A 26,362-nucleotide genomic window follows, 5' to 3' on the forward strand; every position below is an offset into this window, starting at 1 on the left:
GGACCGTGCTCTCATGTACAGTAGCTAGAAGGAGAGATGCAGCGAAGTTCGCCTTCCAATGTGGGCTGGACCCTGCGACTTGCTAGGCAGGACAATTTCAACATCAGTAGTTCGTAAACACTACGCCTGGCTGAGGACCACCTGCTTTTCAGTTCATGTCCAAGCTACACTTTTGGACATGCCCTTTGATGGCTGTCGTCTGTTCAGCGACAAGGCATACAACGCGCTTGAGCGATTTAAGAACTCCAGGGCTACAACCAGATCATTGGGCCTTGCTTCCACCTCTTGCCCTGCTCAGTCTCCTTTTCACCCCCTTCGTGGCTACGGAAGGGGTGCCCCCACCACATTCCACCCAGAGCCACAGGCCTGGGCAAGATGTCCACCCTCTGCATGGCTGGGAACATGGGACCCACTTTCGTGGGTCTGGGAGCCAGTGGGATGGCCAGACCACCAGAGCCCCCTCTGCCGCAACCTCTAAACCCTCCTAGTCTGATCTTTCAGGGCCACCTTTCGCCAGTGGACGTCAGGATTCGCCATCACCTCCCCCACTGGCTCAACATCACCTCGGACAGGTGGGTTTTGCAGATAGTCCAAAGGGGCTACTCCCTCCCCTTCGAGACCACTCCTCATTCCATGCCACCTCAATTCCATCGCATGTCAGAGGATCACCTGGCCTTTCTCCGACAGGAGAAAGGGAGCCATCAAGCAAGTTCCTCCCCAAGAAGTAGATCGTGTTGGTTATTCCCACTACTTTCTGGTGCCCAAGGAGGTCAAGGGCCTTCATCCTAACTTGGATATCAGGAACGTCAGCTGCTTCCTCCGGAAGGAGAAGTTCAAAAGGTTGACATTGGCTCAGGTCCTGTCTGCCCTCCACCCTGGAGACTGGATGGTGGCGTTGGACATGAAGAACGCTTATTTTCACATCCCCGTCGTGTCGGCCCCCAGGTGTTAACTACGGTTCACGTTAGGCCACGAGCACTTTCAGCTTACCATGTTCCTCTTTGGCCTTACCAGCGCCTCTCAGTTGTTCACGAAAGTGATGGCGGTGGTCGCAGCTCCTCTGCACATATCAGGGCTTCCAGTTTTCCCCTATCTCGTTGACTGGCTGTTGAAGGCGTGCTCACCCCAGGCTGTTGTCTCCCACCTCCAGACTACAGCAGACCTCCTGCATTTACTGGGGTTTACTATCAACGTGCAGAAGTCACACCTGATTCCCTCTCAGAAGCTCCTTTTCATCGGATTGATTCTGGACACAGCGCAGTTTCGGGCTTACCCTTCCAAGCAGTGAGTCCGGGATATTCGGGCTATGATTCCGATCTTTCAGTCTCTGTCCCGGGTTTCTGTCATAATGACCTTGAGGCTACTGGGCCTCATGGCCTTCTGCATCCTGCTGGTGGGCTATGCCAGGTGACATATGCCGGCTCTGCAGTGGGACCTGAAGTTCCAGTGGGCACAGCATATGGGGAATCTTTCCGTTGTGTCCAAATCTCGGAGGGCACTGCACACCGATTGCAGTGGCAGCTAAGGAGCCAGGATTAGGTCAACGGCAGATCCCTCGCCTTTCCCCAACCAGAGTTCACAGCAGTGACAGATGCATCACTTCTGGAGTGGGGCCTCTGGTCTCCGGTGGAGTCTGAGCTCCACTTCAACCTTCTTGAGCTTCGGGTGATCCGTCTTGCACTGAAGGCATTCCTTCCTTCTGTCAAAGGGAGAGAAGTGCAGGTGTTCAACACCACCACCACCATGTGGTACTTTTCGTCGCGAGTGGAGTTGTGTTCTTCTATACGCCTTTTCACCTATACCACTTCTGCCCAGAGTGCTAAAGAAGATCAAGTGCGACTGACCGGGCCCAAGTCATTCTTGTGGCACCGGATTGGGTACAAAGAGTCTGGTATCCCCAGTTTCTACAACTGGCCATTGATCCTCCGGTCAGACTGCCTCTTCAAGAGGATCTTCTGTCGCAGGAGCAGGGGACGGTCCTCCACCCGAACCTGCCCGGCCTCCACCTTTCTTGGAAATTGAGCGGCAGCGGTTTATAGCTTTCAACCTTCCTCCTGAAGACAGTAATGTTATCTTGGCAGCCAGGCGTCCCTCCACCAAAACGGTATATGCCTTTTAGATGGAACAAATTTTTGGCATGGTGCGTAGAAAAGTTTTGTGGATCCTCTTTCTGCCCCCCTTTCAGAGGTTCTCCTCTTCATTCTTTTTTTGGCTCAGCAGGGCTCTGCTATGGGCAGTCTCAAAGGCTATCTTTCGGCCATTTCGGCCTTACTTTGGCTGCCTGACCAGCCTTCTCTTTTCAGTCCCTTATTGTAAATTGCTTTCTTAAGGGCTTTACTCACTCGTTTCCTCCAATTCCTTTCGTAATGCCCCAGTGCAACTTGAATCTAGTTCTGATCTATCTTATGTGCACTCCTTTCGAGCCGCTACATAAATGTCCTTTCAGACTTCTGACCCTTAAAACTGCCTTTTTTGGTTGCCATCACCACTGCTCCCAAGGTGAGTAAACTTCAGGCTCTTCTAAGCCTCCTTTCCTTGCTGTTCATCCAGACATGCTTGTCCTTCGGACTCAATCTTCTTTTCTTCCCAAAGTGGTTACCTCTTTCCACATAGGACAGACCATCACTTTGCCCACCTTCTTCCCGCCCCCGTATCCTTCTAAAGAGGAAGAGAGGCTCCACCGTCTGGATACAAAACATGCACTTTCATTCTATCTGGATTGCACAAAACAATTCCGGGTGGATAAGCAGCTCTCTATATGCAATGTGGGTGCTGTAGGAAGGTACCTCCTGACTATGGTTGCCCCCAACTTTTTGCCCTGTGTTTTAGCTGGTTTTTGACATAGTCGACCTGGGACCCTGCCAATCAGGACCCCAGGCCTACTGCTCTCTCTGTAAAATGGATTCCATGTACCTTAGGTACATTTCCAATTGGTACTGGGCCACCTTATCAGACCCTGTAACTCAGGGCATAGGTGTACCCAGGGCCTACCAGGGGCTGAAGCATGTATTATGCCACCCCTGGCTGGCCTCCTAAATTTGACACAACTGGCTGCATGACAGCTGGGGCAAAGTCGTGTAATCACCCTTTGCTGTAGATATAGTATACCTATATCTAACCCTAAAAATGGACACACAGATTCCTATCAGTCACTCCTATGGCAGGCCTTGACAATCCTGAAGGCAGAGTGCTTGGAATCGTGTGAGATGGTGCTCTGGCATGAGCTGAGCCTGTCTGCAGCTTGCGGAACCAAGTCCTAATAGCTGTTCCATGATAACGCATACCATATACTCTTAAGTGCATTATAATCCTCGCGGTTAAATGCTATCTTTGGTATTGCTTTATCAAAACATGTCGAGTAAGGTGTCATACGAATTGGAATACTAACCCCTCGCCAATTCTGGCGACGGGGTTAGCATTCCACCCTTCTAGAGGGACACGACATGTATGTAACTGTGAACCCCGGTTAAAGTTAAACGAAGCCTCAGCTCCACAAAATGGATGCTGCCACCACAGACACGAGTCTGACCCCCTGCAGCTGGGAGTCCTTCCAGCGAGGGGAGCCTGGACAAAGGGTTTCCTGTCCGGGGCGGTGCTAGCACCATCCCAGACAGGGTTTTGTGTATCCTGGGTAGGCAGGGCTTTACAGGAAGGTGACTGTTGAGTGGCACCCCGGTGCTCACTACGCATAGGCCGGTCAGAACCAGTTCCAGGGGCACACCAGCCCCTGGCCTGGGGAAAGTCCGGCATGGGAGAGGGGTGTAACCACCCCCCTCCTAGTCCCACCCATAGGCAGGACCTAGTCACCGGGTCAGCCCCTTTTCTTAGTATAAAGATAGGAGCGGGCCCCCTGTTCAAATTAGATCATCTTTGGAATCAAGACACGACTTTCTGCGAAAGGACTTCAAGATTTCTTCTTCAAGATTATCGCTTGTGGCTAAGGAGTAGTCACCCTGCATCCGCAGGCACCATCAAGAACACTGCGGTCTGCTGCAAGTCCTTCCTCAGGAATCCGACGACACAGCTCGACGAGACCCGGCTTCCCTGGCACCTCTGACCTCTACTCACCTCTACAGCCAAGCTGAGAACCGTGAGTGCGACGAGACCTCGAGGGACCGACGATCGCCAAGACTGCACGACTTCTTCACAACAAGCCCGCCGAGTGTCCCTCTGGTGAGTGCTTTGGGGTCCGAGAAGCCCCGACCCTGAGCAGCTCCAACGCCGAAGATCAGCCCTCCAGCATCTCCACGATCTGCGTGGGGCCCTTCTGCTTTTTGCTGCTCACCGCGTTGTTTGGCTACTAGCCCGCTGGCTTGTGGCCTTCTTAACGACGCCCGACGACATCACTGCTGCTGGTCTGGTTGCTCCAGACTGGCCCTTGCTCCCTTCCAAGAGAGGAGCACCCCGGACCCTCCTGGTCCACTCCAGACGCCATTTTGAGTCCACCGCGTGGGCTTGAATTTGCCAAGGCTTTGTTGCCCAATCCTGGGTCCAGCAACGCCGACAGCTTCGTCCATCGTGGGACAGCTCGCTCCTCAATCCTGGTCGCCGACAACGCCTCCTGGTCCGTGTGATCTGCAGAGCACAGCGTCACCCACTCACCTAGTCGAGGTGACTACCATCCGGTGCCCTCCTGGTGCCACCTGACTACTGGCTAGTAGTCACGAACATGGTCCCCTCTGCTTTCAGGTGTCATCCATCTTCAAGATCCAGGCTTGGATCACTTCGAACTCTCTTCACTGATCGCCTGCCAGCATCTTTCTTCCAGGCTCCTTGTCCGACTACGAGGATTCCCGGCGTCTTTTGAGACATATGCAGCTGCAGCCCCTGGGCTAGGTAACTTCGGCATTTCGGTGCCCCAGCATAGCCTCACTATCCAAGGGTCAGAATCCACTTTCGTTTTCCTCCTACCAGGTCGGGTTCGCCCGAGAACACTAACTTTGTGAAATCTAGCTACCATAGACTTTGTCCCGCATCACGCGTGAGAGTGCACACTCTGCACCCGAGTCCCCTGGGTCTCCTAGAAGTAATCTAATGATTCTATAGTCAAGTCCTAGCGATTCCAAAGCCTATTAGTACTGTACTTACCTGCTAGTAATTTCGCATTCCACTTTCAGAGTATATGGTTTTCCGTGCCCCTCGGGCATTTGTATATACTGTGCTAACTTAAGTATTTTCGTAAGAGTTTTGTTTTGTGCTTAGTACCCTGTCCTCATAAAGAGTACAGGGCTGTTGTGATTTTAATAAATACACTGTTTATTTTCATAACACTTGTGTGGTGTCCTTTCACTTGGTGTTCAAGGGGTATATGTGTGGTATAACAGCTGGCTTAACACGCCCTCTCGAGTCTTTAGCCTTAGACTGCTCGTATCCATGCTACTAGGATAGCTGGTCTATAAGGTTGACTTACAACCAATCATCAATAAGGGTTGTCTGGACTGATACATAGTGTTCACTAGAATAGTGAGCACTGCATATCAAGCCACCTTCTCACAGGTGCCAAGAAAGGTCAGGCAGTGCAAAAACAAACCATCTCCAGATGAGTCCTCCTTTGCATCAAACTCTGCTATTCCTTAGCGAAAAAGGAACCACCAGTGGGGTTGTACGTCCATTCTACCAGGGCGACTGCAGCCACTACTGCTTTGCGACATGAAGTCCACCTTCATGACATCTACCAGGCAGCTACGTGGACTTCATTGCACATGTTTACTAAACACTACTGCCTGGACAGCCAAGTCCAGAGAGGAGGCATCTTTGGCTGTTCAGTTCTCCAGGACTTTCTGGTGTAAACATAGTTCTCAGACCTACCTCTGGGGTTAGTATTGCTGGAGGATCTATTCTAATTTGAGTAATCCATAACTAATTGTCTCTTTCAGAGGAACAAGTTACTTACCTTCGGTAACAATATATCTGTATGGATTCCTCACCACCCCACCAATCCTTCCCGTTCTGCCAACTGACTTCTAGGGTATGGGACTCCCCTTCATGGCCCTAGTTTTGTGAACCAGTGGTCAATGTCTTGCATGGCTCTGTGTTTCTGATATGGAATGTTGTGTAAAGAACTGACGTCAGCACGCAGGGCCGGTGTCTAAGTAGATCGTGCGACGTCATTCCGGCGACCACGAATCTTACAGATAATATGGTTATAGAAAGTAAGTAACTTGTTCGTCAGTTACTCATCCTGCTTTGGTAAAGGGAGGTGTGTAGCTCTGTTGCCCATAATGATGGACCTCCTCTGCTTGAAGGATAAACAGTTTGTTATTGTTATTGTTATTGTTAGGTGTATTTGTAAAGCGCAACATTCATCCTACAAGGATATCACGGCGCTGGAAAGAAATAACAGTAAAACCAAGGCAGTAGCCTGGAAGCATATTGATTATTCTGTAGGGAATAGTGCGGTTTTTAGTTTTTTCTTGAAGGTGGGGTAGGAGTCCGTGAGTCTGAGGTTGATGGGTAGTTCATTCCAACATTTCGCAGCAATGTGTGAAAAAGCACTTCCGCCCATTCTGGATAGCTTAATCCGAGTGGTGGCTGCTTTGGCTGAGGCTTGTGAACGTAAGTTCCGCGCTGGGGCTTAGAACTTAATTCTATTTCGTAGAATGTAAGGGCCAGTATTGTGAATTGTTTTATAGGCAATACATAGCATTTTGAACGTGGCTCTTTGTCTCATGGGCAGCCAGTGTAAGGCTCTCAGACAACTTGTGGCCGAATCGTACTTTTTCTTATTGCAGACAGCTTTTGCTGCGGCATTCTGGACCAGTTGTAGTTTTCTAAATAAGTAGTCCGACATTCCTACAAATAGTGAGTTGCCATAATCCAGCCTGCTAACTAGTAACGACTGGACTAGGATCTGTCTACATTCAAGTGGGATCCAGGGGAAGACCCTTTTCAACCTTTTTAATATGGCAAATCCTTTGCCACATATTAAGGAGACATGGCATTTCATTGATAGAGTGGTATCCATCTGAATTCCTAAATTTCTAGCAGACGATGTGGGGATTGGTGGAGAACCTAAGGAAGGTGTGGCCACCAGGTGTTATCCCAGAGCTGTTTGGCCCCACCAAAGAGTAGAATTTCTGATTTGTCAGCGTTCAGTTTTAAATAATGGCCGTGCATCCAGTTGGATAGCTCTGACAGGCAGTTGTGTAGTCTACTTTTGGCGTCGTTATCTCCATTTAGGGTAACCATCAGCTGAGTATCGTCAGCGTAGGAGCAGATATTAATGCCCCATTTCTTGCCAATCGACGCCAAAGAGGAGACATATACATTGAACAATGTTGGGCTCAATGTAGCTCCTTGGGGAACTCCATATTTGCTAGCGGCTGATAAGCCTCCAGCATTGTAAAATTTCCAGTGAGTCTGAGGAATTCGCCTACGAAAAAAACATTCAAGATTACACATTCAAGATTAGATAGCTGTGTAAGAGCTTTTGGATCAAATGGCATAATTGTTTTTGTAACCTTTTAATTTGTCTCTTCTTTTTTCTTCCTGCCTTTTTTCTCAACTTCCTTTTTTAATGCTATTTATTTTCTAATTTAATTTTGTTATCTTATTTTTGTACACAATGGCCAGCACCCGTGCCAAATGCTATTACATTTTTTAAATTAAAATTTAAACTGGACTTGAATGACATGTAAGGTCTGCTTTGCTGCAGTGATTGACTTGCACTATTTCATTTGTAGAAAAAGTGAACAAAAATCAAGTGCCTGATGGGCCAGAGAAAGGAGATTTGGAAACGAATCATGTGTCTTCACCACTTCAAGACAACAGTAAAAAAAGCTCAGTCCTCAAGTCATATTCATCTCAAAATGAGGAAGAAGCTTCTCCTTCTGTTTCTAAAAGAGGACGTGTACTGAAACCTGCAGCGGCTTGGTGGGTGGTAAATCCAGAGCAGGATTTGATATGTCCATCTCAGACAAAGAAAACAGAGTCAAGAAAACTCTCAGAGCGTTTGTCAAAAAGTAAGTTATTATTGTTTTGTTATGCTCTGTACGTGTTGTTAATTGGCTCTTTCTCCCAGGAAAAGTGTAGTTCTGTCATAAAAGAGAGTCTCCGATAAATAATTTTGTTTTATCATCCTGGTTAACCCAGAATCCACCATTCCATGTAAACTCAAAAAGAAAGCCCACCAAACGATAAAGGAAGTCTATTGAGCATCCATGCTCCCTTTTTAGGTCTCGCGACCTGCGTTGCACTGCGACACAGTGCATCGCAGGGCGAGGCATTTTGTAATCACAAAGGGGGTTTTAGCACTCACCTAGGAATCGCACACGCTTGTGCGTGTGCGATTCCTTTTGTGCTACCCCAGTGGCTTTTGTGTGCGCCTTTTTATAAAAGACTGCACGCAATTGGCCAAAGGCGAGCGCGTTGCTCCGCCCATAGCCTATTGGTGTCTATTACGCGCTTGGTGCGCGTAATAGACACCAATAGGCCGTCACGTGGTTTCGGGCAAGCACGTCTCCTGTGGCGCGCGCACACCACTCGTTTTTTGGGGATCCATTTCAAGGCGAAGCACGGGCTAGAGGGTGTGAATGTCATTAAATAAAACAGCCGCCTGGACAATATAGAGAAATATTACGAATGAACACATTTTTAGCAGAATTGTAAAAGAGGTAGGAACTGTAAACCATGCTTTTAAATTAGCACAGAATTCACATAGGTTGTCTTAGTTGTGAATGGACTTCGTATTTTCCCTTGCTATGCCACGTTTATATTTGAAATGATGCAGGACATATCAGAGCATTTATTTTCAAACGTAACATAATTTCCGTTTGGAAGCTAATGTTGAAAGGAGAATGGGTTTGTTGATTTTAGGACTGTGAGAAGGTGGCCTGATATGCAGTGCTCACTATTCTAGTGAACACTATGTATCAGTCCAGCAACCCTTATTGATGATTGGTTGTAAGTCAACCTTATAGACCTTATAGTAGCGTGGATACGAGCAGTCTAAGGCTAAAGACTCGAGAGGGCGTGTTAAGCCAGCTGTTATACCACACATATACCCCTTGAACACCAAGTGAAAGAACACCACACAAGTGTTATGAAAATAAACAGTGTATTTATTAAAATCACAACAGCCCTGTGCTCTTTATGAGGACAGGGTACTAAGCACAAAACAAAACTCTTACGAAAATACTTAAGTTAGCACAGTATATACAAATGCCCGAGGGGCACGGAAAACCATATACTCTGAAAGTGGAATGCGAAATTACTAGCAGGTAAGTACAATACTAATAGGCTTTGGAATCGCTAGATCTTGACTATAGAATCTTCAGATTACTTCTAGGAGACCCAGGGGACTCGGGTGCAGAGTGTGCACTCTCACGCGTGATGCGGGACAAAGTCTATGGTAGCTAGATTTCACAGAGTTAGTGTTCTCGGGCGAACCCGACCTGGTAGGAGGAAAACGAAAGTGCATGCTGACCTTTGGATAGTGAGGCTATGCTGGGGCACCGAAATGCCGAAGTTACCTAGCCCAGGGGCTGCAGCTGCATAGGTCTCAAAAGACGTCGGGAATCCTCGTAGACGGACCAGGAGCCTGGAAGAAAGATGCTGGCAGGCGACCAGTGAAGAGAGTTCGAAGTGATCCAAGCCTGGATCTTGAAGATAGATGACACCTGAAAGCAGAGGGGACCAAGTTCGTGACTACTAGCCAGTAGTCAGGTGGCACCAGGAGGGCACCGGATGGTAGTCACCTCGACTAGGTGAGTGGGTGACGCTGTGCTCTGCAGATCTCACGGACCAGGAGGCGTTGTCGGCGACCAGGATGGAGGAGCGAGCTGTCCCACGATGGATGAAGCTGTCGGCGTCGCTGGACCCAGGATTGGGCAACAAAGCCTTGGCAAATTCAAGCCCACGCGGTGGACTCAAAATGGCGTCTGGAGTGGACCAGGAGGGTCCGGGGTGCCTCTCTTGAAGAAGGAAGCAAGGGCCAGTCTGGAGCAACCAGACCAGCAGCAGTGATGTCGTCGGGCGTCGTGTAGAAGGCCACAATCCAGCCGGCTAGTAGCCACACAGCGCGGTGAGCAGGCAAAAGCAGAAGGGCCCCACGCAGATCATGGAGATGCTGGAGGGCTGATCTTCGGTGCTGGAGTTGCTCAGGGTTGGGGCTTCTCGGACCCCAAAGCACTCACCAGTGGAGCACACGGTGGGCTTGTTGCAAAGAAGTCGTGCAGTCTTGGCGATCGTCGGTCCCTCGAGGTCTCATCGCAGTTACGGTTCTCAGCTTGGCTGTAGAGGTGAATAGAGGTCAGAGGTGCCAGGGAAGCCGGGTCTCGTCGAGCTGGGCAGTCTGATTCCGGAGGAAGGACTTGCAGCAGACCGCAGTGTTCTTAGGATGGTGCCTGCGGATGCAGGGTGACTACTCCTTAGCCACAAGGGAGAATCTTGAAGAAGAAATCTTGATGTCCTTTCGCAGAAAGTCGTGTCTTGATTCCAAAGATGATCTAATTTGAACAGGGGGCTCGCTCCTATCTTTATACTAAGAAAAGGGGCTGACCCGGTGACTAGGTCCTGCCTATGGGTGGGACTAGGAGGGGGGTGGTTACACCCCTCTCCCATGCCGGACTTTCCCCAGGCCAGGGGCTGGTGTGCCCCTGGAACTGGTTCTGACCGGCCTATGCGTAGTGAGCACCGGGGTGCCACTCAGCAGTCACCTTCCTGTAAAGCCCTGCCTACCCAGGATACACAAAACCCTGTCTGGGACGGTGCTAGCACCGCCCTCGACAGGAAACCCTTTGTCCAGGCTCCCCTCGCTGGAAGGACTCCCAGCTGCAGGGGGTCAGACTGGCAGACTCGTGTCTGTGGTATATTTACAACAAGGGGTGGTGAGGGACAGAGTCTCTGAATTAAGCAGAAAACTCTCACCCAGTCAAGAGATCAGGGCTAGATCCAACACCGTTTTTTAGCTCACTGCACCATCCCAGTTTCAGAACCTGGCTGTATGCAAATTAGTCTGTTCCTGTCCCAGTGCATGATGGGAACAGGGCAAACCAAACTACAAAAGCCAATTCTTACACTGGGAAGGAAACAAGCTCCCGGGGACCGGTTTCTGGCATTACAGCCGTCTTCGGCCCGGTTTGCTTGAATCCTGATGGTGCAATGAGCAAGGGACTCATGTCTGAGTATACCCTTCCACGCTTAGGGTGGACAAAAATATTTACAACAAGGGGTGGTGAGGGACAGAGTCTCTGAATTAAGCAGAAAACTCTCACCCAGTCAAGAGATCAGGGCTAGATCCAACACCGTTTTTTAGCTCACTGCACCATCCCAGTTTCAGAACCTGGCTGTATGCAAATTAGTCTGTTCCTGTCCCAGTGCATGATGGGAACAGGGCAAACCAAACTACAAAAGCCAATTCTTACACTGGGAAGGAAACAAGCTCCTGGGGACCGGTTTCTGGCATTACAGCCGTCTTCGGCCCGGTTTGCTTGAATCCTGATGGTGCAATGAGCAAGGGACTCATGTCTGAGTATACCCTTCCACGCTTAGGGTGGACAAAAATATTTACAACAAGGGGTGGTGAGGGAGAGAGTCTCTGAATTAAGCAGAAAACTCTCACCCAGTCAAGAGATCAGGGCTAGATCCAACACCGTTTTTTAGCTCACTGCACCATCCCAGTTTCAGAACCTGGCTGTATGCAAATTAGTCTGTTCCTGTCCCAGCGCATGATGGGAACAGGGCAAACCAAACTACAAAAGCCAATTCTTACACTGGGAAGGAAACAAGCTCCCGGGGACCGGTTTCTGGCATTACAGCCGTCTTCGGCCCGGTTTGCTTGAATCCTGATGGTGCAATGAGCAAGGGACTCATGTCTGAGTATACCCTTCCACGCTTAGGGTGGACAAAAATATTTACAACAAGGGGTGGTGAGGGACAGAGTCTCTGAATTAAGCAGAAAACTCTCACCCAGTCAAGAGATCAGGGCTAGATCCAACACCGTTTTTTAGCTCACTGCACCATCCCAGTTTCAGAACCTGGCTGTATGCAAATTAGTCTGTTCCTGTCCCAGTGCATGATGTGGTGGCAGCATCCATTTTGTGGAGCTGAGGCTTCGTTTAACTTTAACCGGGGTTCACAGTTACATACATGTCGTGTCCCTCTAGAAGGGTGGAATGCTAACCCCGTCGCCAGAATTGGCGAGGGGTTAGTATTCCAATTCGTATGACACCTTACTCGACATGTTTTGATAAAGCAATACCAAAGATAGCATTTAACCGCGAGGATTATAATGCACTTAAGAGTATATGGTATGCGTTATCATGGAACAGCTATTAGGACTTGGTTCCGCAAGCTGTAGACAGGCTCAGCTCATGCCAGAGCACCATCTCACACGATTCCAAGCACTCTGCCTTCAGGATTGTCAAGGCCTGCCATAGGAGTGACTGATAGGAATCTGTGTGTCCATTTTTAGGGTTAGATATAGGTATACTATATCCACAGCAAAGGGTGATTACACGACTTTGCCCCAGCTGTCATGCAGCCAGTTGTGTCAAATTTAGGAGGCCAGCCAGGGGTGGCATAATACATGCTTCAGCCCCTGGTAGGCCCTGGGTACACCTATGCCCTGAGTTACAGGGTCTGATAAGGTGGCCCAGTACCAATTGGTAAATGCACCTAAGGTACATGGAATCCATTTTACAGAGAGAGCAGTAGGCGTGGGGTCCTGATTGGCAGGGTCCCAGGTCGACTATGTCAAAAACCAGCTAAAACACAGGGCAAAAAGTTGGGGGCAACCATAGTCAGGAGGTACCTTCCTACAAGGACGGCTGCCAGTTTTCTTCAATCAGTGCAATGGCTCTTAATGTGTGTAATATATAGCGCTTACTACCCCTGACGCGGCGTTGAATTGATTTACATGCGACGTCTCTCTTTGGAATCTGTTTGTAAATGAATGGAAAGTTCCCCTAAATAAATTTATGATAAATAATGTACGTATCTGAAAGAGACACGTTAGTGATGGATTCCTTACCTTAGAATATCCCGAGGCGCCAGACTGGATCCGGAAACTTTTGCGTAGCAATACTCCTGCGCGTCGGTAGGCGTCGTCTGCGGCTCCGCGTCCGTCGTCGGCGTCGTTAGCGCCGGAATGACGTCGTTGGAGTATTTAGACGCCGCCCATGCGCGCTGGCGTCAGTTCTTCTTTTTTCCGCGCCAGCTAGCGCAGATCCGGAGAAGCTCTACCCCCAGTCAATTTTTGACTGAACTTTTGATCTTTCTGATCACTCTTTTTCTATCGAGTCTTCGACTCTATCGGTGCCAGTAGGGATGCCTGGGTTCAAGCCCTGCTCGAAGTGCGACCGACTAATGTCGGTCACGGACCCCCATCGCCGGTGCCTGAAGTGCTTAGGCCTCGACCATGACGATCGAACCTGCTCCGACTGCCGGGCCCTGACTTCGAAGGATAGGCGGGAGCGGTCCAGCAAGCGACTCGAGCTGAGGCAGTCGGCCCCGCGCCGCTCCAGGTCCCGGTCCCACGGGAGGTCGAGGGACAGGTCGCGAGGTCGGAGTCATCGAAGCTCCGGGAGTGGACACCGGTCGTCAGGCTCCAAGTCCTCAGGTAAGAGGCATGAGAGGTCAGAGCGACGTCATCGTTCCTCCGACACACCCCGACGCTTGCACGATGCGGCTGGGGGTTCGGGCGACACCGCCCACGCGGCTCCGCGGGAGTTACAAGTGTCGCCGCCTGCCCCACACCTTCGGGTCCCTGGGCACGGCGTGACGCCGGAGGAGATCGAGCGGTACCTCATGGCCATGAGGTCCCTCCCTCCTCAGTCTGGTTCCGTGGTGCCTTCGGGCCAAACGGCCCCGACCGGAGGTCCTAGCTGGTCGGGTGCTTCAGCTCCGACGCCGCCGGGTGCTTCGGCCCCGACGCCGCCGGCGACATCGGTCTCGGCGCCGCAGGACCTCACCGGATCCGCTTCCGGATCCGGGTCGTCGCCGGTCGACCTTACGACCTCACCGGCGCCGGCCCAACGGGTGTCGCCCCCGGCGCCCGCTTTGGACGCCGTCCCCTACGCCTCCTTCGTTCCAACTCTGGTGCCAGAACGGCACCGGTGGGCGCCGCTTCCGACGGCCTTTGGAGATTTTTATTTCCATCAGGAGGCCACATCTACTGATCCTGTTTTGCAGGGTACGGGTGACGAGGAGGAGGATTGGGAGGGGTCTGAGGACCCTCTGGCACTAGATTGCCAGTCTCAACAGGACTGGACATATGAGCTTGGGGAGGTCAGTGGTCTTGACACTTCGCCAGACACTGGATTTAGCTCCCCTCCGACTGTGGCTTCGGAGGCGGGCTCTACATATAGTGTAGTGTTGACGAAGGCAGCTAGGGCCGTAAAACTTAAGCTCCCGTCGCTGCCGTGAGGACTAACCTCCTCACTGAGGTCCTCAAACCGCAGTCAAGCTCCAGTGAGCCTCTGCTGCCGTTCAATGAGGCCTTCTGTGACATTCTTGTGGGCACTTGGTCCAAGCCCGCCACAGGTCCGCCTGTGGATAGGAACGTGGCCAGACGCTACCGCCCGGCCCCGGGCGACCCATGCTTTTTGTCCACCCACCCCACCCCCGAGAGTCTGGTCATCCAGGCCTCCAACTCCTAGACCGCATTCCCGTCAGCCCCGACCGACAGGGAATCCAAGAGATACGAACAGTTCGGGAAGAAGGTGTTCTCGTCTGTTAGCTTAGGGCTGCGGTCTGTGAATACCGCCTGTCTCTTGGGCCGCTACACCCACACTCTGTGGGACACGGTTGCGGAGGTGCTGCCACAATGCCCGGAGGAGGTCCAGGCTAAACTCGCCCAAACCCTTGCGGAGGGCCGAGATGCAGCACGCTTTTCTATCCGGTGTGGACTGGATACAACGGACTCACTGGGCAGGGCGATGGCAACGACGGTGGCGGTTCGACGCCACGCCTGGTTGCGGTCCGCCAACTTCTCGGCCGATGTCCAGGCCACACTCCTGGACATGCCGTTTGATGGCCGTCGCCTCTTCGGCGACAAGGCAGATCATGCGCTGGAACGTTTTAAGGACTTCAGGGCTACGGCCAAGTCCTTGGGTCTCACGGCCCACACCAGCAATCGGGTGCCTTTCGCTCCTTTCGTAGCCACGGAAGGGGCGCCCCCCACATACTGCCAGCCACGCGCCGCAAAATGTTCAACAGTGCAGTGGCGGACGTGGAAACCGCCGTGGCGGCGGTCGGGGACAACGGCGAGGCCAGTCCACACCTCCCGTAGCAGCACCCGCCTCCAAACCTTCCTAGTCCGAGTTTTCAGGCCCATGTGACGCCTATGGGAGGCAGGGTTCGCCATCACCTCTCCCACTGGTGCACAGTCACTTCGGACAGGTGGGTGCTGCAGATCGTCCGAAGGGGCTACTCCCTCCCCTTCGAAGCGACCCCTCCATCCATGCCACCGCGTGTCGGGGGATCACTTGCAACTTCTGCAAGAGGAAGTCACGGCCCTCTTGGCCAAGGGGGCCATCGAGCGCGTTCCTGGGCCAGAAGGAGGGTGTGGATGTTACTCCCACTACTTCCTGGTACCCAAGAAGGGCAAAGGGGGCCTACGCCCTATCTTGGACCTGCGGAACGTCAACGGCTTCCTCCGGAAGGAGAAGTTCAAGATGCTGACTTTGGCTCAGGTCCTAGCTGCCCTGGACCCGGAAGACTGGATGGTAGCGTTAGGACTTGCAGGACGCTTATTTTCACATCCCCGTCCTGCCGGCCCACCGGCGTTGCCTGCGGTTCACGGTAGGCCAAGAGCACTTTCAGTTTACTGTGCTCCCCTTCGGCCTTGCCAGCTCCCCACGGGTGTTCACGAAAGTGATGGCGGTGGTCGCAGCTCATCTGCGCAGGTTAGGGGTTTCAGTCTTCCCCAACCTCGACGACTGGTTGTTGAAGGCGGGCTCGCCCCAGACAGTCTTCAGCCACCTCCAGACTACGGCCGACCTCCTGCATTTGCTGGGGTTCTCCATCAATGTGCCGAAGTCGCACCTGTGTCCCTCTCAGAAGCTCCTCTTCATCGGAGCGGTTCTCGACTCGGCGCAGTTTCGGGCTTACCCTCCCGAACAGCGGGTTCGGGATATACAGGCTATGATTCCAATTTTCCAGCCGTTATCCCGAGTCTCGGTCAGGTTGACGCTGCGGCTTCTTGGACTGATGGCTTCCTCCATCCTTCTGGTGCATCACGCCCGGTGGTGGATGCGGGCTCTGCAGTGGGACCTGAAGTTTCAGTGGGCCCAGCATCAGGGCCACCTGTCCGATCATGTCTTGATCTCGGAGGGCACTGCGAGACAACTGCAGTGGTGGCTCACGAACCTCGATTGGGTCAGTGGCAGATCCCTCTCCCTGCCCCACCCGGAGCACGTGGTTGTGACGGACGCGTCCCTCCAGGGCTGGGGAGGCCACATGGGAGAAGCGGAGATCAGAGGCCTCTGGTCTCCGGCAGAGTCCCGGCTCCATATCAACCTTTTGGAGCTGCGGGCGATTCGTCTAGCACTGAAGGCATTCCTCCCCTCTGTCCGAGGGAGTGTAGTGCAGGTGTTCACCGACAACACCACCGCTATGTGGTACTGCAACAAACAGGGCGGGGTGGGGTCGTGGACCCTATGCCAGGAGGCTCTGCGCCTCTGGCAGTGGCTGGAACATCAGGGCGTGACCCTGGTGGTTGAACACCTGGCAGGCTCTTTGAATGCCAGGGCGGACGAACTCAGCCGTCGGTGCATGATGGATCGCGAATGGCGTCTGAACTCTGACGTGGCGCAAGGTCTATTTCAGCAATGGGGAGAGCCTTGGTTAGATCTATTCGCCACAGAAGAAAACGCGCAATGTCATCAATTCTGCGCGTTGGAATTTCCAAGGCGGCACTCGCTCGGAGAGGCTTTTCGTCGCGAGTGGACTTGCGGTCTATTGTACGCCTTTCCGCCTATACCACTTCTGCCCAGAGTGATGAAGAAGATCAGGCGCGACCGGGCCCAGGTCATCCTTGTGGCTCCGGACTGGGCACGAAGATACTGGTATCCCGAGCTACTCAGCATGTCAGTCGATCCCCCGATTCGTCTGCCTCTTCGGGAGGACCTTCTGTCGCAGCAGCAGGGGACGGTCCTGCACCCAAACCTGTCCAGTCTCCACCTACAAGCTTGGAGATTGAGCGGCGACAGTTGAGGCCATTTGACTTGCCTCCTGAAGTCTGTGATATCATTCTGGCAGCCAGGCGTCCCTCCACAAAGTCGGTATACGCCTGCAGGTGGAACTGATTTGTGGCATGGTGCACAGCAAAGGCTGTGGATCCTCTCTCTGCACCCCTTTCTGAAGTTCTGCTCTTCCTTCTTTCCCTTGCCCAGCAGGGCTCTGCTCTGGGCACTCTTAAGGGGTACCTTTCTGCTCTTTCCGCCTTCTTAAGGCTACCTGATCAGCCTTCTTTATTCAAGTCCCCCATTGTAAATAGATTTCTGAAGGGCATCACACATATGTTCCCTCCTGTTCCCTTTGTGATGCCCCAGTGGGACTTGAATCTTGTACTCACTTATCTAATGTGTGCTCCCTTTGAGCCGCTCCACAACTGTCCTCTCCGTCTTCTTACCCTGAAGACTGCTTTCCTGGTTGCCATCACCTCTGCCAGGAGAGTGAGTGAGCTCTAGGCTCTTTCTTCTACTCCACCTTTCCTATCTGTTCATCCAGACAAGGTGGTGTTGCGTACACGACCTTCCTTCCTGCCCAAGGTTGTCACGGCCTTCCACATCGGGCAGTCCATTACTTTGCCCACCTTCTTTCCGCCTCCGCATCCCTCGAAAGAGGAAGAGAGGCTCCACTGTCTGGATCCAAAATGTGGGCTCTCCTATTATCTAGATGGCACACGCCAATTCCGGGTGGATGACCAACTCTTTGCTGGTTACGTGGGCGCGAAGAAGGGAAAGGCAGTACACAAGATGACTATTTCGCGGTGGATCATCCTGTGTATTCAGGCATGTTACTCCATGGCAAAAAAGGAGCCCCCTGCTGGTTTCCGGGCTCATTCCACTCGGGCCACGGCAACAACAACTGCCCTGGGCCGAGGAGTCCCCTTACAGGACATTTGCCAGGCAGCCACGTGGGCCTCGCTGCACACGTTCGCTAGACACTACTGCCTGGACAGTCAAGTCCGGAGGGATGGCTTCTTTGGCCGTTCCGTCCTCCAGGACATTCTGGTGTGATTATTGGTTCGCAGACCCACCACCGGGGTTGGTATTGCTGGGGTATCTATTCTAAGGTAAGGAATCTACCACTAACGTATCTCTTTCAGATGCACAAGTTACTACTTGTGTAACGATATATTTGTAAGAGACATTAGTTAGTGATAGATTCCTTACCGACCCACCCATCCTCCCCGTTCTGCGAACCGATATCTAGGGTTAAGGTCATCCTCTTTCAGGGCCCTAGTTTCATGGCACCAGTGTTGGTTCTATCATGGCTCTGCGTATCTGGCGCGGAAAAGCTGTGTATCAGATCTGACGTCAGCGCGCATGGGCGACGTCTAAGTACTCCGACGTCATTCCGGCGCTAACGACGACGGACGCGGAGCCGCAGACAACGCCTACCGACGTGCAGGGGTATTGCTACGCAAAAGTTTCCGGATCCAGTCTGACGCCTGGGGATATTCTAAGGTAAGTAATCTATCACTAACTAATGTCTCTTACAGATATATCGTTACACAAGTAGTAACTTGTGCGTTTTCAGCAAGCCGCTGCATGCGAAATCTCGATACTTTTTACTGTTGCTGTGCCAATCTAGTAGCATAGTGTTCGACGGCTTTTAGTTTTTTTAAGTAGTACAGAAAATTCGTCAATACTCTTCCCTTATTGGAATAGTGAGCTGCCTGTTCACCAACAACTTCTGCTTGTTGCGGAACTACTCTGAGTTCCGTGTTTCCGGCCGGACCGGATATACACAACTACACACCAGAGTCTCTCCATTGCTTCACATGTGGGTTTCTATTTCTGAAGGATGGCAGTGCAGCAAAACTAAAACGTGCTGCAGAAGTGCCAAAAGAGCCTTAAGATAGCCAGTGCCTGACCCGAGAGGTTCCTAAGGTGCGACCTAAACGCAGTACTTATAACGTATTTCATGTTTACAGTTACATCCATCTAAGTGCTGGTTTTGACTTTTTTTCGATGTTGTGGCCTTACGTTCTTACCCAGCAGTTTGCAGGGTTAGTTGGCACATTTGTTTTGTTTTTAATCATTACATTCCTAGACAAGCGTAGGGCTTTTTGCTGTGTGTTGCGGCTGAACTGCTTCACCAACTTCTTAAAAGGTCACATTTCTTGAACCAGATTGATAGAAAAATGCAGAAGGTAATTGCAGTCAAACTTCTACAGGCTTGGGTGGATATTCATTAGTGCACCTACCTCAGGGTAGGGGATTTTTCCAAGGTTACTCAAACTTGCAAGGCTTGGATATTTCTTCTTCTTAATCCGTTTCTTGTCGACCGCAACATGCAAGTACATGGAATATGTACAGCAATAGCATTTGTCTGTGAGCATATGGCACCTTGTATATTGTGCGATTGCTGTGTGTGATGCACATGAAAGTGCACCTTTTCTGGAGAAGCGTGCGGTGTTTTCAATGTAGCTCTTCAGGAAGAATGAACAACACCCACCACCTCCCCCACCCCAACAGAATTCAGATTTTTCTTGTGACCTTAACATTAGTGTGGTGCCGGTCTCAACAAATTCAGGCCCACCACCTCCTCATAATTTCCCACTCATCTGACGGGCAGGTGCCATTGACAAACCAATCTCCACTCACTAGTTGAGAGTGTAGCGTGAATACCACTCCCACATTATCCCTCTCAGAGTATGGCAGCAGGAGGAGTGCCACTTCCTACAGCACTCAGATAGGTATAAGCATAAGCGGATTGAGTCTATTCTCACAGCTTCTTCTTTTACTCATTAGCAGGTAAATATGGCAGGTTTTACATCCATACTGTACCCCGTTCTGCAGTGAGTGCCTCTCCCAAACCATTGTTTGGTCAGCAACGGGCCCAGTGCTACTTCTTCACAGCCCACCATTGGAGATTAGGTTGAGTGTCACTCAAGATGTGGTAAATAGCCCCTTTCACACTGCGCCCACTCAAGGTGCAGGAAACAGCTCCTTCCACACTAACCCCCTTCTAGGAACGGGAGGGAGGCTCAGACATTATTATATAAACATAGAATACATTGAAGGTGCTGGGCGCTGATAACACACGCCTAGTTTTTGCCTACTCACTCCCCTAAAAGAATTTTGAGAGTCTATAGAATTTGTGCAACCATGATGAATAGGGTAGCTAAGGGGATCCTGGCTTGGGATTGCCGAGTTCAGGTCTATTTTGCCATGTTTCCAGGGCAGATGACTGGCACCCATTGTGCTTGCCCTTTTATTGTTAGGGCGCCCTCGGGGGTGGATGGGGCACTATGCTAATCAGTGGACAAGCAGTGTTATAAAGGGACTGTGGGTAAAGTGCAGTTCTAGTAAGTCGTGTTGCCATGTCATGGCAATGGCCTCGTCTCACTCTGGCTGTGTTGCACCTTGCTGGCTAGAAGGTCAGATATTTCATCTATGAGTTGATGGCAGTGCAATCTGATTTTATTGCAATCCTTCCTCCTAAGAGGGAACAAGCATTTGCTATGCAATAGGTCTCGCATTTACGTGAGTTTAAGCTATTGGCATTGTAAATGAGTATGCCTTTTATTTAAGTTTTAAAAACGAAAACAAAAATAGAAGGCATTGTTTTTTGAAATGTGAATAGCTCAAACTTGCATAAATGCGAGACCTATTGCATTGCAAATGCTTGTTCAGTATAGAATTCTCTTTGCTCTATCCCCTTCACCTCATTTAGTATACTTTTTGTCGACCAGAGACTTTGGCGTTGGAGTTGAGTCCTGCCTCTCCGGTGTTGTGTACTGCTCATGTCGTGGCTATATTTTCATCACATTAAAGCCAGAAGATGTAACAGAGGAACATTCCAGTTCTCAGTATGCAAAACAAAACCACCATGAGAGGTAGATCCTTCTCCTACCTAGCAGCTAAAACTTGGAACTCCCTTCCCACTCACCTTCGCCTTACTCAGAACCACCTAGCATTCAGAAAGCAACTCAAAACTTGGATATTCGACAAGTAACTCCCCACCCTTCTTCAAGCGCCTTGAGACCCTCTGGGTATGTAGCGCGCTATACAAATCTTTTGACTTGACTTGACTTTTTTGACATTCTGTCTGCTAATCCATAAACTGTGGAATATTTCCCTACATGTATAGTGTAGGAAAGTAGGATCGGCTTTTGTGATTACCCCCATTTTTGTGCTGGTGGCATATTTTTCTGACTAGTCTGACTGGGATCCTATTATTCAGGACCCCAGTCACTGTGCGCTCTCTACCTAAATTGGACGATGGTAAGTACTTTGGTAGCTTCCTAATTAGCTACTTGTAAGTAAGTAGCTCTGTATATACTGGACCAAAGTAAGGTATAGTGTGCACAGAGTCCACAGTCCCCAGAGGTATAGTAGAGGCTAAAGTTATATATAACCTTACTCTCCAAAGTAGTAGCTTGGTCGAGCAGTAAGGCAGTATCAGAGGACAGTGTAAAGCATTTGTTGTACACACTTAGTCAGTAAGTGGTCTCACACACACAAGAACTGAACTCTAGGCCAATTGTTTTGTATATAAAAATATATAGTTACTTTATTTTAGAACCACAGTAGGTATCATAAATACTTTCTCAGAAGGAGATGTTGCAATTGAATACTTTCAAATAGCAGTTGACTTTTGAATGCAATAGTTAAAGTTGTTGCAATATGCAACACAAGTTTAAACACAATTTATCATTAAGCTCAATGAACGTTTTTAAGTAAATGCAACAAAATTACTTTACTTATGTTTTTCTAACTCGGGGTGGATCTTGGATTCAGCCCTGGTGCATTTCCTAAAAACAATTGAAAAAAATAGTTTTTGTTATATAGGCGATTTTTAAGGAATATTTGTAAGTTTGGAAATTGGACACTTAAAAGATTTTCTGGTGAAGCCAGACAATGGATTCCTATGGAGGAAAATTGAGTTAACAGTAAATCACAGTTATAATTACTTCACAGGTTCAGTGCTGGGCTGAAAGATACATCACTGGGATCTCTCCTAATAACAGGTGAGTAATTCGGAATTCGTTGTTCGCCTGATTTTTTGTGAATATTTTAAAGTTGCAAAACTCCACACTTAAAAGAAATTCTGAGTGAAACCCAGCCAATGTTACCCTATGGAGAAAATGAAGTTATGGGTAAGTACTCAGCTGGCAGAGATAAGGTTCTGGGGGTAGACTCAGGGGGTCTCCCAGGGTCAGGTAAGTACAGTTATTACACCTTCAACGGCACAGGGGCTGCCGGGTGCAGAGTGAGTAGGCCCAATGTTAACCTATGGAGGATAGGGGGCCTTCGGTTGGTGGCTGCTAGCAGGCAGGCCACGCGGCTGTGGGAGCTGAGCTCCTGGTCACTTACACAGGGCAAGTGGGGAAGTAGAGTAGGGTAGTTGTTGCACTTCCAGCGGCACTCGAGCGGCTGGGTGCAGGGTGCTTTTTGGGCCCTCGGGCGCCCAATGTTATTCAGTGGGAGACTTGGAAGTTGAACCAAGGCTGCAGGCTCTGGGACGGAGATTCTTCAGGTGCGACCACTACTTCAAGAGGTAAGTTGGAATCTTGGAGGATAGGTAGACACCCAGGAGTTGGGCACAGTGGGCCGTGGGGCGCCGGGTGCAGGGGTGTTTTGGACATCGGGAAATCTTACCGTCAGCTGGTCGCGGTTGGAGGGGTTCCTTGTTGTGAGGCTGCAGGCGGCGTCAGAATCGTCGAGGAGGGTCTTTGGGCACTGGATACTGGGTCACAGTCGCCGGGAGGACGTCCTCGTGGTCTTGGTTCACTCAGGCCGGGCTCGGCAGGTGCAGAGTGTGCTGGATTGGCTGGCACCAGGGGTTGTTGCTGTTTGAGCAGACCCACAGCTCATGGGAGTCCCAGCCTTTAGATGAGCAAGGCAGGCAGGTCCTCCAGGGTTTTCGAGGTTGCTGTCCGCAGGAGACGCCAGGGTTTTAGCAAGAGCAAGTTCAAGGATCAACAGGCCGATAGGGCTGGGGCCAAGTCAGTTGGTGTTGTCCTCTTGTTAGCAGCTGCACAGCAGGTCTTCTTGTTTCTTGTTCTTCTTTCTTGTTTTCAAATCAGGATCTGAGGAAGGAAGGTTCAGGGTGCCCCTAAATACTAAAGTTAGGGGTGTTACAGGTAGGGCAAGGGCAGGGATCAATGGGTCCCTGTCCTGGGGTGAGTACACCCCCTAGCCTGCCACTCTCCAGTGGGAGGAGGGCAGGAGCCTAGCTGTAATTGGGTAGGGCTCCCCATTCTCAAAATGGTGAGAACCCAGGGTTGTGCTCTACCTTGCCTCCCCCACCTGAGGGGTGGGGTTGGCAGAGGCTGGCACACCCCCTTTCCTTCCTTTGTTCTTCCCGCCTGTCTTCTCGCCAGAGTGGGGGTCAGAACCGGTGGGGGCCAGTTGCTGAGTACAGCAAGTGGCCTTGGGAACGTCACAAAGGAGGCATGCCTTTGAAGCTCCCCATGCCCATCCTGGGGGAGGAGACCTAGCACCTCGTCCCAGGATGTGCATTGTTGCAGGCCCAAGAGGGCGGAGGGCTCTCTACCCAGGGGTCCAGCAACATCTCTGCTGGGTGGCAGCCTCTTAGTCAGGACATGGGTTGTAGGTTAGTTTCAGGAGGCAACTCTAAGTTGCCCTCTGGTTTGCATTTTACATTAAATGCCACACTGGCATCAGTGTGGTTTTAATGTGCTGACAAGTTTGATACAAAACTTCTCAGTCTACAGTGTAGCCATTATGGTGCTGTAGAGTACATGATGACGACCTCCCAGCACCATATACTCCTAATGGCAGCACTGCACTTACAGTGCCCAGGAATGGACCTGGATACTGTAGGGGTACAGGGCTCATGTTTTTGTACCCACACCACTGGCATAGGGCACCCAGCTAGAGGGGTGACTGAGGTATGCCAGGTCAGTGTGTTGTAGGTATGGCACACAGGGATGTGTGCCATGTCGACTCAGTGGTTTGTTCTGCACCAAGACACTCAGTCTGCAAAGGCAGTGTGTGTGTGTGTCAGGGTGGCCAATAAGTGCTGCAGCCCTTGGGGGTCTTCTCTGGTCACAGTGCCCCGGGTACATAGGGTACCATTTCCCAGGGGCTGACCTATGGCCAGAGATGCCAATTGGGTTTGTTTTTGGGGAAGGAACACAGGCCCTGGAAACCTGATTGTCAGGGACCCAGGGCAAAGCAAGGAAAAGTGCAACAGATATCAGGCAAAAAGTGGGGGGGTTACTGTAACAGAAACCCACTTCCCTACACTACTCGTGTACCCTTCTAAGCCCCTAGTTTATGGTACTAACGTACCCATGGAATAGGTACATCAGGGGTCTCCCATGAGTTGCAGCATGTATCATACCACCCATGAGAGACCACTCAAACTGGGACAACAGGCCTGCCATTGCACCGGGTGAGCTGGTGCTAGCACCACTCGCCACAGAAATAATTTCACTTATATCTGAGGTCCCTGCACTTAAAATCAATAAGTCACCCATAAGGGAAGCCCTTCAATCCTGAAGGCAGGGTGCATGAGCAACCCCTTACAAACCCAGGAGTTGATTCACTAGGCTTTCTAAGTGCGGTCAGCCCTTTTATACATATAGTGGACATCAAGTCAATTATGAGATGTCTAACTATATACTGGCTGCTTTAAACCGGTCATTTTTGTTATTAAATATGATTAAATCCTACCGATTCCGATGTAGGATCCCATGTACTGGGGGGCTCCCATAGGGAGCCCCCTATATTCCTAGGTCCAGCCTTTCATGGTCTATCAGCAAGCTAGTGCTTCTGCCGACCACAGACACAATTCTGCCCTCCTGCTGCTGAGCTAGGTTCGAGCAGGCGAAGGCAGAACAATAGGTTTCCTGTAGCGGAGAAGTATAACCACCTCCTAAACAGGACTTAGTGTATTGGGCTGGGCCAGCGCCACCAGACTGCTTTAAAGGGCGCGTTTGGTGCCCCCCATGCATACTACAGTTGAAACCAATTCAGGGAGCTATTGGCTCCCTCTCTGGTGCGAAAATGGACAAAGGACATGGGAGTATCCTCCCCTCTGTCCAGCCCCTCCCCTGCGAGGGATCCCTGAATCATCCTAACCCTTTCCTTAAGGTTCTAAAGGGCTTAACTGTGGGTGGCTCTTCAGATTCGTCGTGGGACAAGATTTAGATCCGAAACCACTTCATCTTCAACCATCTGGTCACTTTAGACTTTGTTGGACTTCTCTTTGGGACCCGAGACTTCACCTGGAAGACTCCTACTGCTCCTTGACTTGTCGTTCTGCCACTCTTCTGCATCGTATGTGCTCCATCAAAGTTCTTCTTCTGGCCTGTGGGCATCAAAGACATCCAAAGGAATCTCCCTTGGAGTGAAGGTGTCACCCCCTGCATTTGTAGACACAGCAGTGAAGCTTACCGGTCTGCTGCTCCTGAGCTCCCATGCACTCCAAAAGGTTCAGCAACACAGGTCGTTGTTCGGCAACTCCCTCGAGGCCTGCGCGGTCTTCTCAGCAAGTTTGAAGCTGGTATCTCTCGTCGGAACCACTGAAGCAATACCCCTGTGCACCGCAACGACCTGCCGCTTCCTAAGCTTGTTGAGTCTCGTCTCCAGGGATCTTTGGGCTCCAAGAAGCTCCAGCCTCCAGCAACTCTTGCTACCAACTTCGTCCTCACTACATCCTCTGCAACGTGGGCCTGCATCCTTGGTGAGCTGCTTGCGGTCCTCTTGCAACTCCTGTGCCTTTGGCCTGTGGGTCCTTTTCATGAGTCTTATTCTTGCTCGTGACCTGCTCTGACTCTCCTGTACTTGGTGAGTCCCTTAAACCATGCTGGTCCTGACACTGCACCTTCTTTGTTTTCCTCCTCTGTTGCTGCTGCAAAGGCTTGTTGGTGCTCCCGCCGGACACCGACCTTCTGGTTCTCGACTTCCGACGTGGGACAGCTTGGGAAGGCTCCTGGTCTTCCACAGCGTCGCCTGGTCCTCACATCTGCAGCAACAAGGTCACTGTTAACCCTCCTGCATCTTCCGTCATTTGTCATCCATGTGTCCTGGTCACTCCTGAGTGGCATAGACTCAGTCTCCTCTGGTTGTAGGTACTCTTCTTCAAGAATCCACTCTTGGATTCCAGCGAACTCTTTCACCTTCTTCACCAGCGGCATCTTCACTGAAGTCCTACATTGCAATTTGCGGCGGTTTCCGATGTCACTTCACACCTATGCACCGACTTCCCTGGTGTA

General features: G+C 50.9%; 1 protein-coding gene across 2 annotated transcripts in view; it reads left to right on the forward strand.

Annotated features, from left to right (window-relative positions):
• The window catches only part of CENPC (centromere protein C), a 1,111,772-nt gene that overhangs the window by 615,478 nt on the left and 469,932 nt on the right, over window positions 1-26,362 (forward strand). For both annotated transcript variants that reach the window (XM_086961919.1, XM_086961921.1), the window contains one exon: window positions 7,683-7,961. In XM_086961919.1, the coding sequence (XP_086818045.1) occupies window positions 7,683-7,961 (279 nt within the window). The remainder of the gene's footprint in view (window positions 1-7,682; window positions 7,962-26,362) is intronic.

This window comes from Lissotriton vulgaris, chromosome 3_1 (assembly GCF_964263255.1).
Source record: "Lissotriton vulgaris chromosome 3_1, aLisVul1.2, whole genome shotgun sequence".
In the NCBI taxonomy this organism is placed as follows: domain Eukaryota; kingdom Metazoa; phylum Chordata; class Amphibia; order Caudata; family Salamandridae; genus Lissotriton; species Lissotriton vulgaris.